Below are 12,901 nucleotides of genomic sequence, written 5' to 3'. Positions count from 1 at the left end.
ACTCACTCACAAATCACTTAAAAGTAAGAAGAAACTTTACAAATCACTCATACAATTGAGAAAATCACGTTATAAAAATCACGCAAATCACTCAAATAATCAGGAAACTATTTAAAACTTAAAATTAACATACAAACTAAAACTAATAACCTAAAATGTCAATATATACAAAAACATTTGCAAAAATTTACTTACAAATCACTATTCTCAAGAACCATTCACAATCAATGGTGGGTCATGATAAAAAATAGAGGTGTATTTGTAATGAAACCAGAATTTAGAAGTTAGACAAGCAAAAAAATTATTTACTTTTTTATAGTGTTTCCTATATATAATGAAACTTTTACATATATTTGGACATATCTTTTTCTATTATATAATAGCGATTAATTATCAAGGTAAAAAGGTTTGTGTAAAATATCATTCAAGAATTAAAGTACAACGTATCTCTATTATATAAGGGAAGGGGGAGCTATGGTGTCCCCGAATGAAGAGATTATGTTACCCCCTTCCCATTCTACAAATTCACTTACAAATCAAAGGGGGCTTCAAACAAAAATATAAAAAAATATAATTATAACAATCACTCACAAGTGAACTAAAATCATAAAATTGCATAATTTACGTTATACAAATCACTAAAATGAGTAAACTTTACAAAAACTTAAAAATTCACTTACAAACTACAACCTATGAAAAAATTGACGTACTTAATTCATAAATCAACTAAAAATTATAATATTAGAAATCATAAATAAATTCAATGAAATTTCTATTGTGTTCATAGAATTTAACTTTGAAAAGTAAAAAAAAAATACAAAAAGAATGGTGAGAGACTTAAGTGACATAAACTAAATCAATCAAATTTTGCAACTAAAAACAATTATACTTCGTATGTCTAATGTTCAAATTTTGACTTTTATGCCGAAGAAAATCGAGTTTCTGTTTCGAAAAAAAATTTAAGCACGCATCGCGTGCAAAAAATTCTAGTACTTACATATTATAAAAGTGGGTACGGGACGAATGTAACAAAATCGCATTTTATTATGTACAAATGTCAAATCTTAGTCAAAGTAATAGGTGTAAATAGTGGAAAAGTGGTCATTATTTAAAAAATAAATATGCTGAAGCTTGGGCTCGAACCCCTGACCTTATGTAAGGGTTTCCAAAGAATCACCATCTCATCTAACATTATCTTAGTGATCCATGTTGTAACACCCCGATAATTCTCTCTTTCTAGTTTATAACGAATCTAGAGAATTACCCAGGCATTATCGCCCGTGTGATAACGTTTCGGCTTACTCAGAATGTTGCAGCGGAAAACTTATTAAAAACAACTTTATTAAAACTTATGAAACCAAAAGACAATGTCAAAACTAAACACAACAACTTAGACTATTGTCTGAAAATATAAACTCCTAGAAACAACTTAAATAATACTAATGTCACAAAAGCCTCTCCATTCCAGATTCCCCAATGGTATGCATCTTCGAACCTGTAATGTCAATGCTGTCTTGACTCTGCTCCCCCGAAGGATCACCACAGGATCAATAGGCAAAGCCATGATCACAAACACAGACAAGCACGTAATCAGCAAAGCTGAGTACTACATATCAGACATACATAACCCTAAACATGATACTACATAAAATATAACTTGCAGGAATAGATAATAATAAATATATACCATCTACAGACGACTCTTACTGAACTAGACTCTAAACTTTTATTTCTTCTTTTTATGGAACAGTTATGGGACGAGTTGTCTATACTGAAGTAGGAGATATGGGAGCTACCACATATTCCAATTGACCTGCGATATCGAGGAACCTTTGAGCTAAAGGGGAAAGGTGATCAATCCAATCCCAGGAAAGCCATGGGCTACCACCATGTACTCCAACCCTTAGTGTCCAACTCTAGACGTGCACCAGTCTAAAGTCTATAACTATCTCGTTTCACTTTACGTTGCATTCATTTTATACTTGTGTTGACACCAACCACGCACATAACACTCACAACTAACAATCACATAAACATCACAAACTCCTTTTTAATCTTAGAATCAACAAGTGTTCACAACTTATCATTCAAGACTCCTTTAACTTCTTTTATTCTTTACTAACTTGCCTGTTGAACCTAGCCAACAGTAAACTGTACCTTTATATAGGTATAACTCATATTTACCAAATAAGATCCACGGTTCTTATAAGATAAATAATTAATCTCAAAGAATCTATGTAACACATGATTCCAACTTACTTACATTAATTCACTCACGAATTAATACCAAAAACTGAACTTATTTGTTTGCATCAAACTTCCATACAAACATACATATTCATAATTGCTTCTAGTTTACATGTAGCACATAGGCAAAATATCATGTAAAACAAATTCGTAACTCATATATACGAACAACAAGGTCCTATACATGATACTAATAAATAAAAACATCCCTAAGGCATGTTTCTAACCAATATAGCACGTAGACTATGTACGTACCTTTATATACTAGCTTGTAGGCCACTTTTAAAACGTTAAAAGTCTCCTACGAAAGATTCTCCGCCTAAAAATTAATATAAACTAAAATCAATACTCTTAATTAAAAATACAGCAACTTTAAAATATTTAAAAACCCCTTTAAATATATTCAAAAGCTTATTTTAATATCAAAACTTCAATAACTTTTAATTCCTAGCATAGTACTACCATACTAGTAATTAAAAATCTTAAAACTCCATTAATAAAACTCTTTCTAAAATTCCAGCAACTTTTAAAATCATAAAACCTTCTTTAAACGTATATAAACATGTTTAAAATCATAATCTAAATCAATCTCATAGTATCTAATATGCTACTATGGTTTTATAGTAATTTAAATCTAAAAATCCATGCTTTAATGATTAAAACTTCAATCTAAAAATAATAACAAATCGAAAATATTAATATTCAATATATAATATATATGAAGTCAATATATAAGAAAATAAGGAAAAGAATCAAAAGAAAAAGGAAGAAAAAGAGTAACATACCGAAATCGCAAGGGAAATATGGCAGCAGAATTGCGAAACTTGCAGAGGCCATAACTAATAGAATAAGAATCGGAATTGAGCGATTCTTGAGCCTAACTTCAATAACTTTTCGAGATCTACAACTTTCAAGAAGGAAGTTTTGGCTAAAAATAAACGGAACTATGAGAAATATGGCCAATCAGATTCGGGTGAGAGAAAAAACGAGTGAAGAGAGAAAAGAAAAGTCACGTGGAAAGAGGAGAGAGAAAATGTCGAGTGAGGGAGAAGTATGAAGGACGTGATTTTTGAAGAAAATAATTGGGTTGGATAAAATAATTGAGTTTTAGGATATTTACAAAAAGACTAATCCTTTTTGGTTTAGGAAAAGAGATAAGATTTAAAATTTATTTGATGACTAAAAAGATGATCAACTTAGGACTTTAATCATCAATATGACTCTTTTCCTTTTTATCCTTTTAGGAGTTTCGATTCCATTAAACTTCTTTTTAAATAAATATTTTTAATGCTTAAAGCTTTTATTAAGACATGCTTAATTAAAACATTTTCAATTTTATTAAGTCATGCAAAATATTTTTAGTTGACTTTTAAAAATAGTCAACCCTTTTTAAAAGTCAAATCATTTTCCAAACTCATTTGGATTTAAATATAACTACATAAATACTTTAATATATTTATGAAAACCCTTTAAAATTGTGGGGGATTACACATGTTTCCATAATTAATGTTATTAAACATATCCCTTGCATCCTTAAATTTGCATGTTTATTAAAATTTATTATGTATGCATGATACCATTTGAAGAGCAGTGTTGACCACTACAGTACTACCCCTAGGGAGTTTTAGTTCATGTAATCTATGTATAATAAAAAAGTTTAGAAATTGTGTAGAATAGTGTTTGATCACAAGACCTCAAGTACATATACTAGAGTCTTAATTACTAGGCTAAGTTGTGTTTATTGTTATTATCATAAAGTATTATATTAATAAATAATTTTTGTTCTTAACCGGGGCATAGCCCGGACCTAATAACTAATTGTTACAATTAAAAAGAAACAGAAGAAGAAGTATGACTTTTCAATTCCTATGAAAATTTGAATTCTAGTGTCCATATATAATGGGTTTCTTTTAGGTCGAATAAGTTAATAACTTTATTATATTTGATTATTTGTCTGTCCTCTATTTAGCACACCCCAAAGTATAAACCCTAACCCTCTTGAATCTTCTGCGGCGTGCCGAAACTCGACCCAAAAATTATCATCGGCAGCAGAACTCTGAGAAAAATGGCAAAATCATTGAGGTCGAAGAGAGAGAAAAGGTTGAGAGCAATCCGAAGAGAAATTGTTGAACCTTTTTACGAGAAGAAAGATGCTGCCAAGCTCGCCGCACAAGAAGCCGCTATGGCAGCCCCTAAACTCCCTACTCGCACCACCACTACCACTTCCATGGATCTCACTTCCTCTGCACCTCCCTCTTCCTCCAACGCCATGGGTATGTTTTTGAATTAATATACTGTATAAAAATTTTCACTTATCTTGTGTGAATCTTTAGATAACATTGATGGTATTGTGGACAGAAAGCGAGATACCAAGAAAGTTATATTTCCTAGGATGTATAGATAGTGGAGTTATTTACAATTGTATTTCTTACCTAGGGGTCTAACTTTCTCAGTTTCATGGGAAGTGACCTACTTCTGTCTACAAATCAACTCCGTGGCTTTCTATACCTGGAACTTTAAGTTGATATTAGATAATACTCCCTCCGTTTTATTTTAATTTACTCACTTCACTCTCTATGGAGAATCAAGGAGGAAGTATAAACGTATGAGAGAGAAATTGAAAAGTGGAGGGAGAAACTAAAAATTGAGAAAAAAAAAAGAGTTTTTAAAATATTAAAAAGTGAATGACATGGGTGGAAAAGAATGAGAAAGTTGATGTGATATGTTGTCAAAAATAGAAAAAGTAATCGTGTGTAGATTAAAAAGAAACGGACTAAAAAGGAAAGTGGGTAGATAAAAAAGAAACAGAGGGAGTAGATTATATGTGAAATATGTGGTTGGTGCGATCTAGTGGGGGTATGGCTCTTGTTTGAGGACATTAGGTTGATATTTGGGACGTGCCATGTTTAATTGTAGGCCAATTCTTCATCTTATTTATCTGTGAATTTCCTTGCGGCTACATGCACATGATTGTAAAATTTTGTTTTGTTTTTAGTATATATAAGTAACTACATGATTGTCTTAGCTGTTATGTTGTGAGGTAGGTAATTGCTAATTGTTCTTGTGTGAGAGCAAGCAGTTTAGTGATTGAATCGTCTACAATTTCAATGGCTCGAGATTATACACTGTGTTGGTTAAGGACTTGAGGGCTTAAGGGTATGATAATAATCTTTAAATCCATGTGATATAAAGCTAAGAACCAGCCCTCTTAGCAATTATATTCAGAATTAAAATCGTGAAACAACAGATATTAGCAACAAGGATAGATTGTATTGAATGACCAGAGAAATGTCAAATACAATTCCAGACTTTCGAGAGGTTTGGATTCTCTCAACTAGGTTACTACCCCATACTTTTCTGAAGGTTTTCCTACCTCCCCTGTATTTATTGCAAAATCAGTACTAATTTCTCTGTCTTAGTCATGCTTTTTCTCTTTAAATCCAACACTCCTTGTACCTTCTAGCAGAATATTTTCTGAGCATAACCTCCTTTCCAGTACCATTTTCACCTGGCTCAGTGCTGTGATGGCAATTTCCCCTTCATTGTTGTTGGTAATACTTTGGTACCCTTATGTTCCTCGCGTAGGTGTAGAGACTGGGGAGATCAGGATGGGTGTTAGCAAATTGTGAGAACTAAGAGAAATGATAGAAGTATTTTAAAAAAGAGGGCTTCATTAATTTGATGATCAAGGTCACATGCTGTTTGTTTCGAGATATTTTTGGTGATCAGTCATCCCATTTGGTTCGCATTGGGAGGGATCAAATTTGGGCATGGTCATGTTGTGTTCAATCAAATGAATTTTTTGGGCTTGTCAATGCGGTTTGATCTAAATAGGGTTACCTAATTTTGCGCCTGGTTCTCGGGTTGCTGACTTGTAGGTACTGCTTGAGTCTGAATTAGGTTTTGTTTTGGGTTATCTGACTTAGCTCATCTTTGCCAAATCTATTACCTTTGGGGAGATCAGAGATGGATATGATGGGTATAAGAAAGACTCAACAGAAACATTGGTGACATATTTGATGCTCATATGTGATTTGTCTTTGACAACTTTAATGTAATGGTAAGCTTTCATAAAGCAAGGATGTCAATGACTCAACATCTATGTAATTTGTATTTTCACTCCTGTTTACATGTTACATTATGCATTTATGCCTAAAGAGATTTCATGGCATCTCAGGGTAAACCTGTGTGGTGTTTGGAATAAGTACAATAAATGCTGTTCTTCAGGTCCTGTAAAATATAGCTGCTGTTATAGTAAACTAGTTAGAGACTCTTCTTGAAGTTGGGTTTACTTCAGTCATTGGAGGCATCGTTGCAATTACTCAATAGTTTAGATTTGAGGTTGGCTTGATTTTGGAAGTCTATCTGCATCTTCGTGCTTTCATAAAATCACCCATTTGTTTGATGCAAATGCATTTGCTGAGAACTCTCACTGATTATAGAATAGCATTGTATTTTTTACATGGCCTATATTACATGACATTCATTTCATGTTGACTTGCTACTCATGCCTGAAGTGTGCTCATCTTGGTAATACGAAATCGGCAATATGCACATCTAAGTTTCCATGATCTTTGGAGATAAGGGATGCTGCTGTTATAAATCTTTATGCTTTTTCAGAAAGTTTTTGATTAGTTGGATAATGTTCTTAGTTTTTACACTTAAATCTGGTTGTTTCAGATGTTGATATGGCTGACCGCAGTCAAGGAATTGGGCACTTAAAGCCAGTTGGTGGAGTTGGGAAGAAGTTGAAAAAGAAATTGAAGATTGGGAAAGCAAAGAATCGTGGCAACGGCAAGATCAGAAGGAAACACATTTAAGAATTATCTCAATTTCAATAGATGAAGTTCGCTCTTCAAAGCTTACATCACTTGCTGACTAAATTTGTTCAAATACAGCATCTGGTGGAAGATGGCCCTTTTCTCTTTTTCATTTGTAGCTAGTTTTATCGATTTGTGTTCCTAGTAATTTGTCTTATCTTTTTAAATGTCACTTACAAATTGGTTTTTTAGGGATGATGGCCGTAGAAAAGCTTATGATTGTAAAAGTGGTTATGTGATTGAAAATTTTGAGGTCTTTAAGATGATTGAAGCTGGCTGAATGGCGTTATACGTTCTACCAAATCCTTAAGAGTTGCATATCTTACCACGAAACCAAACATTGCTTGGTAGCTAGTGGTGAGTGGGATTGGTTATTCAACTAGTTTTCAAATGTTATTGACAATTTTGGTACACAGCTAGGGGTTCCAATTGATATAATACATAAGAAAACAATCCATTTTGGCTTCCTTGTTTATGAAGTAGCAAGAAAAGGCAAGTATTGGAACTCTTTTGCCTTGTTCTCTGAAAGTTATTTTCATAAATTCCATTCTTGTGGCTATGACTTTCAATATTATGGCCTGTCTCGCTATCCGTAAGGGAATTCTTTCAAATATTGATTTTCATTATCAACTTCTTTCTTTGGTATAGGAGAGGGAAAAAAGGGATCCCTTTGAATCAAAATAAAGATTACTACTTTACCTAAGGGGTTGGGAGGAGGGATTCATGCTTATACTAAAACTCCAAATACTTGCCTTCTCATGTAATGAGTGGAGCCATGTATACAAATCCTTTTTACTTTTTAAAGTATTTTTCAAAGAATTCTACAACAAGAAACCCGGAAATACCAACTAGTAGAGTTCTTTCTTCTTGGGGTATGCAAGGCCTATGAAATGCTGAGCAAAGTCTTATTAAAGATTGCATGTGGAAGACTAAAAATGGTCGCAATGTTTATGCTTTCTCAAAGCGTTGGGTTGAGAATGGTATTCAAAAGGCTAATTCTTCAATAACTTTAAGCCAAGCCCGAAGGCTAAAAGTGCTCCATCTTATAAATCTTTGCACTCATACCTGGAAGCAAGATATGGTACACCATTTCTTTTCTTTTCAAGATGCACAATCAGTTCTAGCAATGGAAACTATCATTGAGTAATGTAGGACTTCCTCTATTGGTTTGCTCATCCTTCAAGTAATTTCACTTTAAAAAGTGCTTATTCCATGCTCTTGCAGGTCCCTAAACAATGCAATGGAGCAGGTTAGCAGTTTTAGCAATGTTTTAAAGATTATTTGGTATATTCCTATTCACCCAAATTGAAAAGTTTTCTTATGAAAAATGGTTCAAAATCGTTTACCTACTCGACCAACTTACTTGCAAAAGGTTTGAGTCTTGATCCTAACTGTTATCAATGTCACCTTACTTTAAAGATCAAAACCATATTTTCCGAAATTGTAATCAGGCTACTGTGTGTTGGAGTTAGAATCCATTTTTGCTCCCTCCAACCCGATATGATCCCTCATCTCAGACAGAGTGGATCATTACACATATCATGCTCTTTCGAAGAGAGGATGCGCTTAATAGTGAGCGTCTCATCAAGTTCATTATTTTCACTATGGTCTCTTTGGCTACATGGAAATGATCATGTTTTTAGGGATGGTCAGATGATCCCTATAACATTACAACAAAGATTTACTCATTTCCTCTCATTTCATCTGAAATAGTCCGCCCAACAACATCTCTCGGGCCTCAGTTTCCTCCATTCACCTCCTGAAAACAACGATAGTATTCCACCCGGGTTTTGTGTGGTAAATCTAGGAAAAGAAAGATATGGCACTCATAGTCGTATTATTTTGGTAGATGGTGCTTGGGATCCTAAGACTACAAATATGTGTTTAGGTTAGTGCCTATGGAATTCTAATAATTCTGTTACTCAATGAACTAATGACGAAGGACTTATGGGTCAACCATTTCGGCATTACGCTGAGGCTTTGGCTTGTCTTCAGGCCTTATATTGGGCTCAACAAAACCAAATTCAACATATCAACCTCTTCACCGACTCTACAATTCTCGTTAAAGTCTTCCAAAATCATCTTCGCTCGCAGATAGAACCCATTTGGACCTTTGAAAAGACCAGGACTCTAGCTAATGCGTTCACATGGTGTTGCATTACTAAAGTACCTCGTAACAATGTTGCAGATGCAGATATGATAACCAAGAAGTGTCTTGCAATGATGACTTCTTTTACTACAACTATGTTTTAGTTTTGTTTTTCATCCGGTGTAAAAAAAAGAATTGGTAGTAAAAATAGAATAGATTTTTTATGGTCAACTGAGACTGAAGAATTATAAATTTGTTTTGGAAGTAGTGCCCATGAGTTTCGGATACCAACTTAACTTGCTAGTTTTTTTTCACTTGGTAAATGATTCCTTCTTCACAAATTAGGTGGAACATAAAAAAAGTTGGGTAAAATTAACGCGTGTGGAGAAAGAAAGGAGACATGAACAAAAAATTGTCAAAAAGCAAATTGTCTCCACAACTTTAATGAAGTCGGGTTCATTTAAATAAAGGAGACATGAAAAAATTGTACTTTATTAATGTTCGTTAGCTTATTCAGATTTTGCCTCAAAAATTCAAAAATTTACTTTATTTAATAATTTTGACTCAAAATATCAGATTTTCACATGCTTAGTTGTTTTGGCTCCAAAATTTTGGTAGCTATTATTTATAAAGAGAAGGGGGTTTACTTTCCCCATTATATCTGAATCACTAACACTTGCACACACACACATAAACATATTTTCTCTCAGTTCAAATTCTTACTTGCAGATATATTCACACAACACCTAAAAAAAATTACAGACATATTCCACTTGCACACACACTACATATCACTTTCAGTATAGTTGGATGAACAATTTGATGCCTTGTTTTTAGTATCAGGGGTTAAGAATCATTTGTAACACCCCGATAATTCTCTCTTTTTCAAATATACTTTTCAAATATAAAACTAGAGAATCATCAAAGCATTATCGCCCGTGTGATAACGTATCGACTTATTCAGAGTTTTGCAGCGGAAAACATATAACTAACTATATAATTGAAATTTAATAAATGACAAAATTAACTTTAAAACCAAACAGCAATGGTAACGTTAACTTCACACCAAACTTAAATATAAATGTATTATCCGTAGAACAATAAATAAATCAATATGTTACACAAGCTCTCCATCCCGAACCCCCATGATGCATCATCTGCACACTGTAGATGACAATGCACTAGAGAATTTGCTCACCAAGAATGGATCATCACAGGATCAATAAGGCAAAACCATGACCAACACATACAAATAAAACACGTAGTCAGCAAAACCGAGTACTACATAGTAATAAAGAAACATTCCTAACATGATACTAATAAATATTAAACAAGAATAAATAACAAAAAAACAATCTGCAGATAACTTTTATTGAACTAAACTTTAACAACAGTTTTATTACTTTAATGGAATAGTCATTGGACTGAGTTGTCTAACAAAAAACCAGCCTTCCCTTTGGAAGACGAAATACGGGCGCGACTCCGTATTCCCATGATCTATGATATCGAGAAACCTTTTAAATTATTATAGGAACGGTGATCAATCTGGACCCAGAAAAAGCCATGGCCAGCTAACCATATACCCCAAATCTTGATTGTCCAACTTCAGTCGTGCACCAGTCTAAAGTTTATTACTATCCAAGTTTCACTTTACATGATTTACCAATTATTATTTGTTATGACACAAGCAACACAGATAATATATAATCAAACATTCACAACTTTATTTTTATCTTAGGATTAAATCAGTGATCATAAAACTTACAACCCAAGATTATTTTCTTTTTTAATCCAATCTTTCTTATTTGTTGAACCTAGCCAACAACCAACTTACCTTTCAAAGATATAAAATATTAACTCGCCAAATAAGGCTCTCGGTCCTCATAGAGTAGTGAAATAATAATAAAAGGGAACACATGATTCAATCATGATTCAAACCAATAAATATATTAATTCCCACATGTGAATTAATAAAATAAATTTCTCAAGCAACATGCTTGCATCAATCTTCCATACAAACATGATATAAATCTCATAGTTAACATGTTCGCACACATGCATAAAACATGTAAATCCAACATAATATCAATCATATATGAACTCACAAAGTTTCTATACATGATACTACATAACTTTCCTTCCTAAATCATGATACTACATCAAACAACACATAGGCATATAAGTACCTTGTGTAGACAAATTGATATGCCACTTTAACAACTTCAGAAGTCTCTTAGAGAGAACTTCCGCCCAAAACAACCAATAAATTTATAATTAATACTCCAAATACTAGAAATCTCCTTAAAAAATATTTAAAAGTTGTTTTCATCATTAAAACTTCAATCACTAGTATCCCCAAGCATTGTACTACTATACTAGTCATTAAAATCCATAAAATTTCATTAATAACAAACTTTTTAAAATTCCAGCAACATATAATTTATTAAAACTCCCTTTAAACATACATAAACTCATAAGTATAATCAATTTCATAGTTTATAACATACTACTATGATTTTCCAATCTTTCACACCCTAAAAATCCATGCTTTAATAATTAAGATCCAATTTAAACATAATAATTAAATCTGAATTTTTATTTTTCAATACATAAATTATATAATCATAGATTAACCAATAAAACAGTAATTTAAAGTTTCTAAACATAATTAATACTACAATAAATCATAAAAACATAATCTTTAAATAAAACTTGAGGAGGAAGAAAAGTAATCAAACCAACACAAGAAGGAAGAGGACAAAAAGGGTTCCGACTGTAGCGTGGCAGCAGTAGCGGGAATCACGGTGGTGGTCGGCGATGATGGTGTGAAGTGGAGGAGGATTTCTTGTTGAGGAAGAAATTGTTTCTTGAAAGAGAAGAAAGGAAGAGAGAAGAAAAATCGTGAAAGAGAGAGAAAGACTAGGCGCCGGTTGGTGAGAGGGAGGAGAGAGAAAGTTCATGTGTGGGTAAAATTTGGGTATAATGTATTTATAGGTATGTTTCCCCTTTGGTCTTAGAAAAAGGAAAATTGAGTTTTAAATAGAGTCAAATGGTGAATATGATTTATGATTTAAAACTCCTAACATCACTAGAAGTCCTTTTCGTAGTCCAATTAGTATTTGAATTCCTCAATCCCATTCAAACTCCTTTTTCAAATCCAAATATAGTATTTTAAATATTCTTCAAAGCATGCCCTAACAAAATATTTTAACTTCTTTAAATCCTTAAAATATTCCTTTGACTTTCAAAATAGTCAACTTTTAAAATAAAAAAATAATTATTTCACTAGTAGAATAAATGCTTATTGCTGCGATCAAAAAGTGGCCTATTGCTGCGGTTTTGGGCGCGCAACAATTACGGGGGCAGCAATAGGTAATAATTATATTGCTGCGGTTTTAAACCGCATCAATATTTGAACATATTGCTGCGGTTTCTGAAGAAAACTGCAGCACTATACTTATTTTTTATCAGATTTATAAAGCATATTGCTGCGGTTTCTGTGGAAAACCGCAGCAATATGCTGTATTTAATAATAAAAAATAGATATATTGCTGCGGTTTTGGTCAAAAACTGCAGCAACAGGTCATAGTACAGCAAAAGAAATTTTTTTATTTTTTATTTTGTAATCAAATTTGAAATATTAAAACTAAGCAATCAATCCAAGATGAAATAACATCTTATACTCAACAACAAATGAGTAGATAACTTATAATCCAAAAAAATAACTAAAATATGAAAAAACAAA

General features: G+C 32.7%; 1 protein-coding gene across 1 annotated transcript; it reads left to right on the top strand.

Moving 5' to 3' along the window:
• The first annotated feature begins 4,196 nt into the window (after positions 1-4,196).
• LOC104898865 (hypothetical protein) lies at positions 4,197-7,333 on the top strand. Its single transcript, XM_010685995.4, has 2 exons — positions 4,197-4,520; positions 6,928-7,333. Exons 1-2 carry the CDS (start codon positions 4,313-4,315, stop codon positions 7,065-7,067), a joined length of 348 nt encoding a protein of 115 aa, XP_010684297.1. The 5' UTR covers positions 4,197-4,312; the 3' UTR covers positions 7,068-7,333.
• Positions 7,334-12,901: the final 5,568 nt, after the last annotated feature.

This window comes from Beta vulgaris, chromosome 7 (genome assembly GCF_026745355.1).
Source record: "Beta vulgaris subsp. vulgaris cultivar EL10 chromosome 7, EL10.2, whole genome shotgun sequence".
Taxonomy (NCBI): domain Eukaryota; kingdom Viridiplantae; phylum Streptophyta; class Magnoliopsida; order Caryophyllales; family Amaranthaceae; genus Beta; species Beta vulgaris.
Note: the sequence above shows the minus strand (reverse complement) of the source record. Positions and strands in the feature narration are given on the sequence as shown.

Coding starts and splice junctions, on each gene's coding strand:
- LOC104898865 (XM_010685995.4), top strand. CDS start 4,313: ATGGCAAAATCATTGAGGTCGAAGAGAGAGAAAAGGTTGAGAGCAATC. Junction 4,521..6,927: donor CTCTTCCTCCAACGCCATGG/GTATGTTTTTGA, acceptor TGGTTGTTTCAG/ATGTTGATATGGCTGACCGC.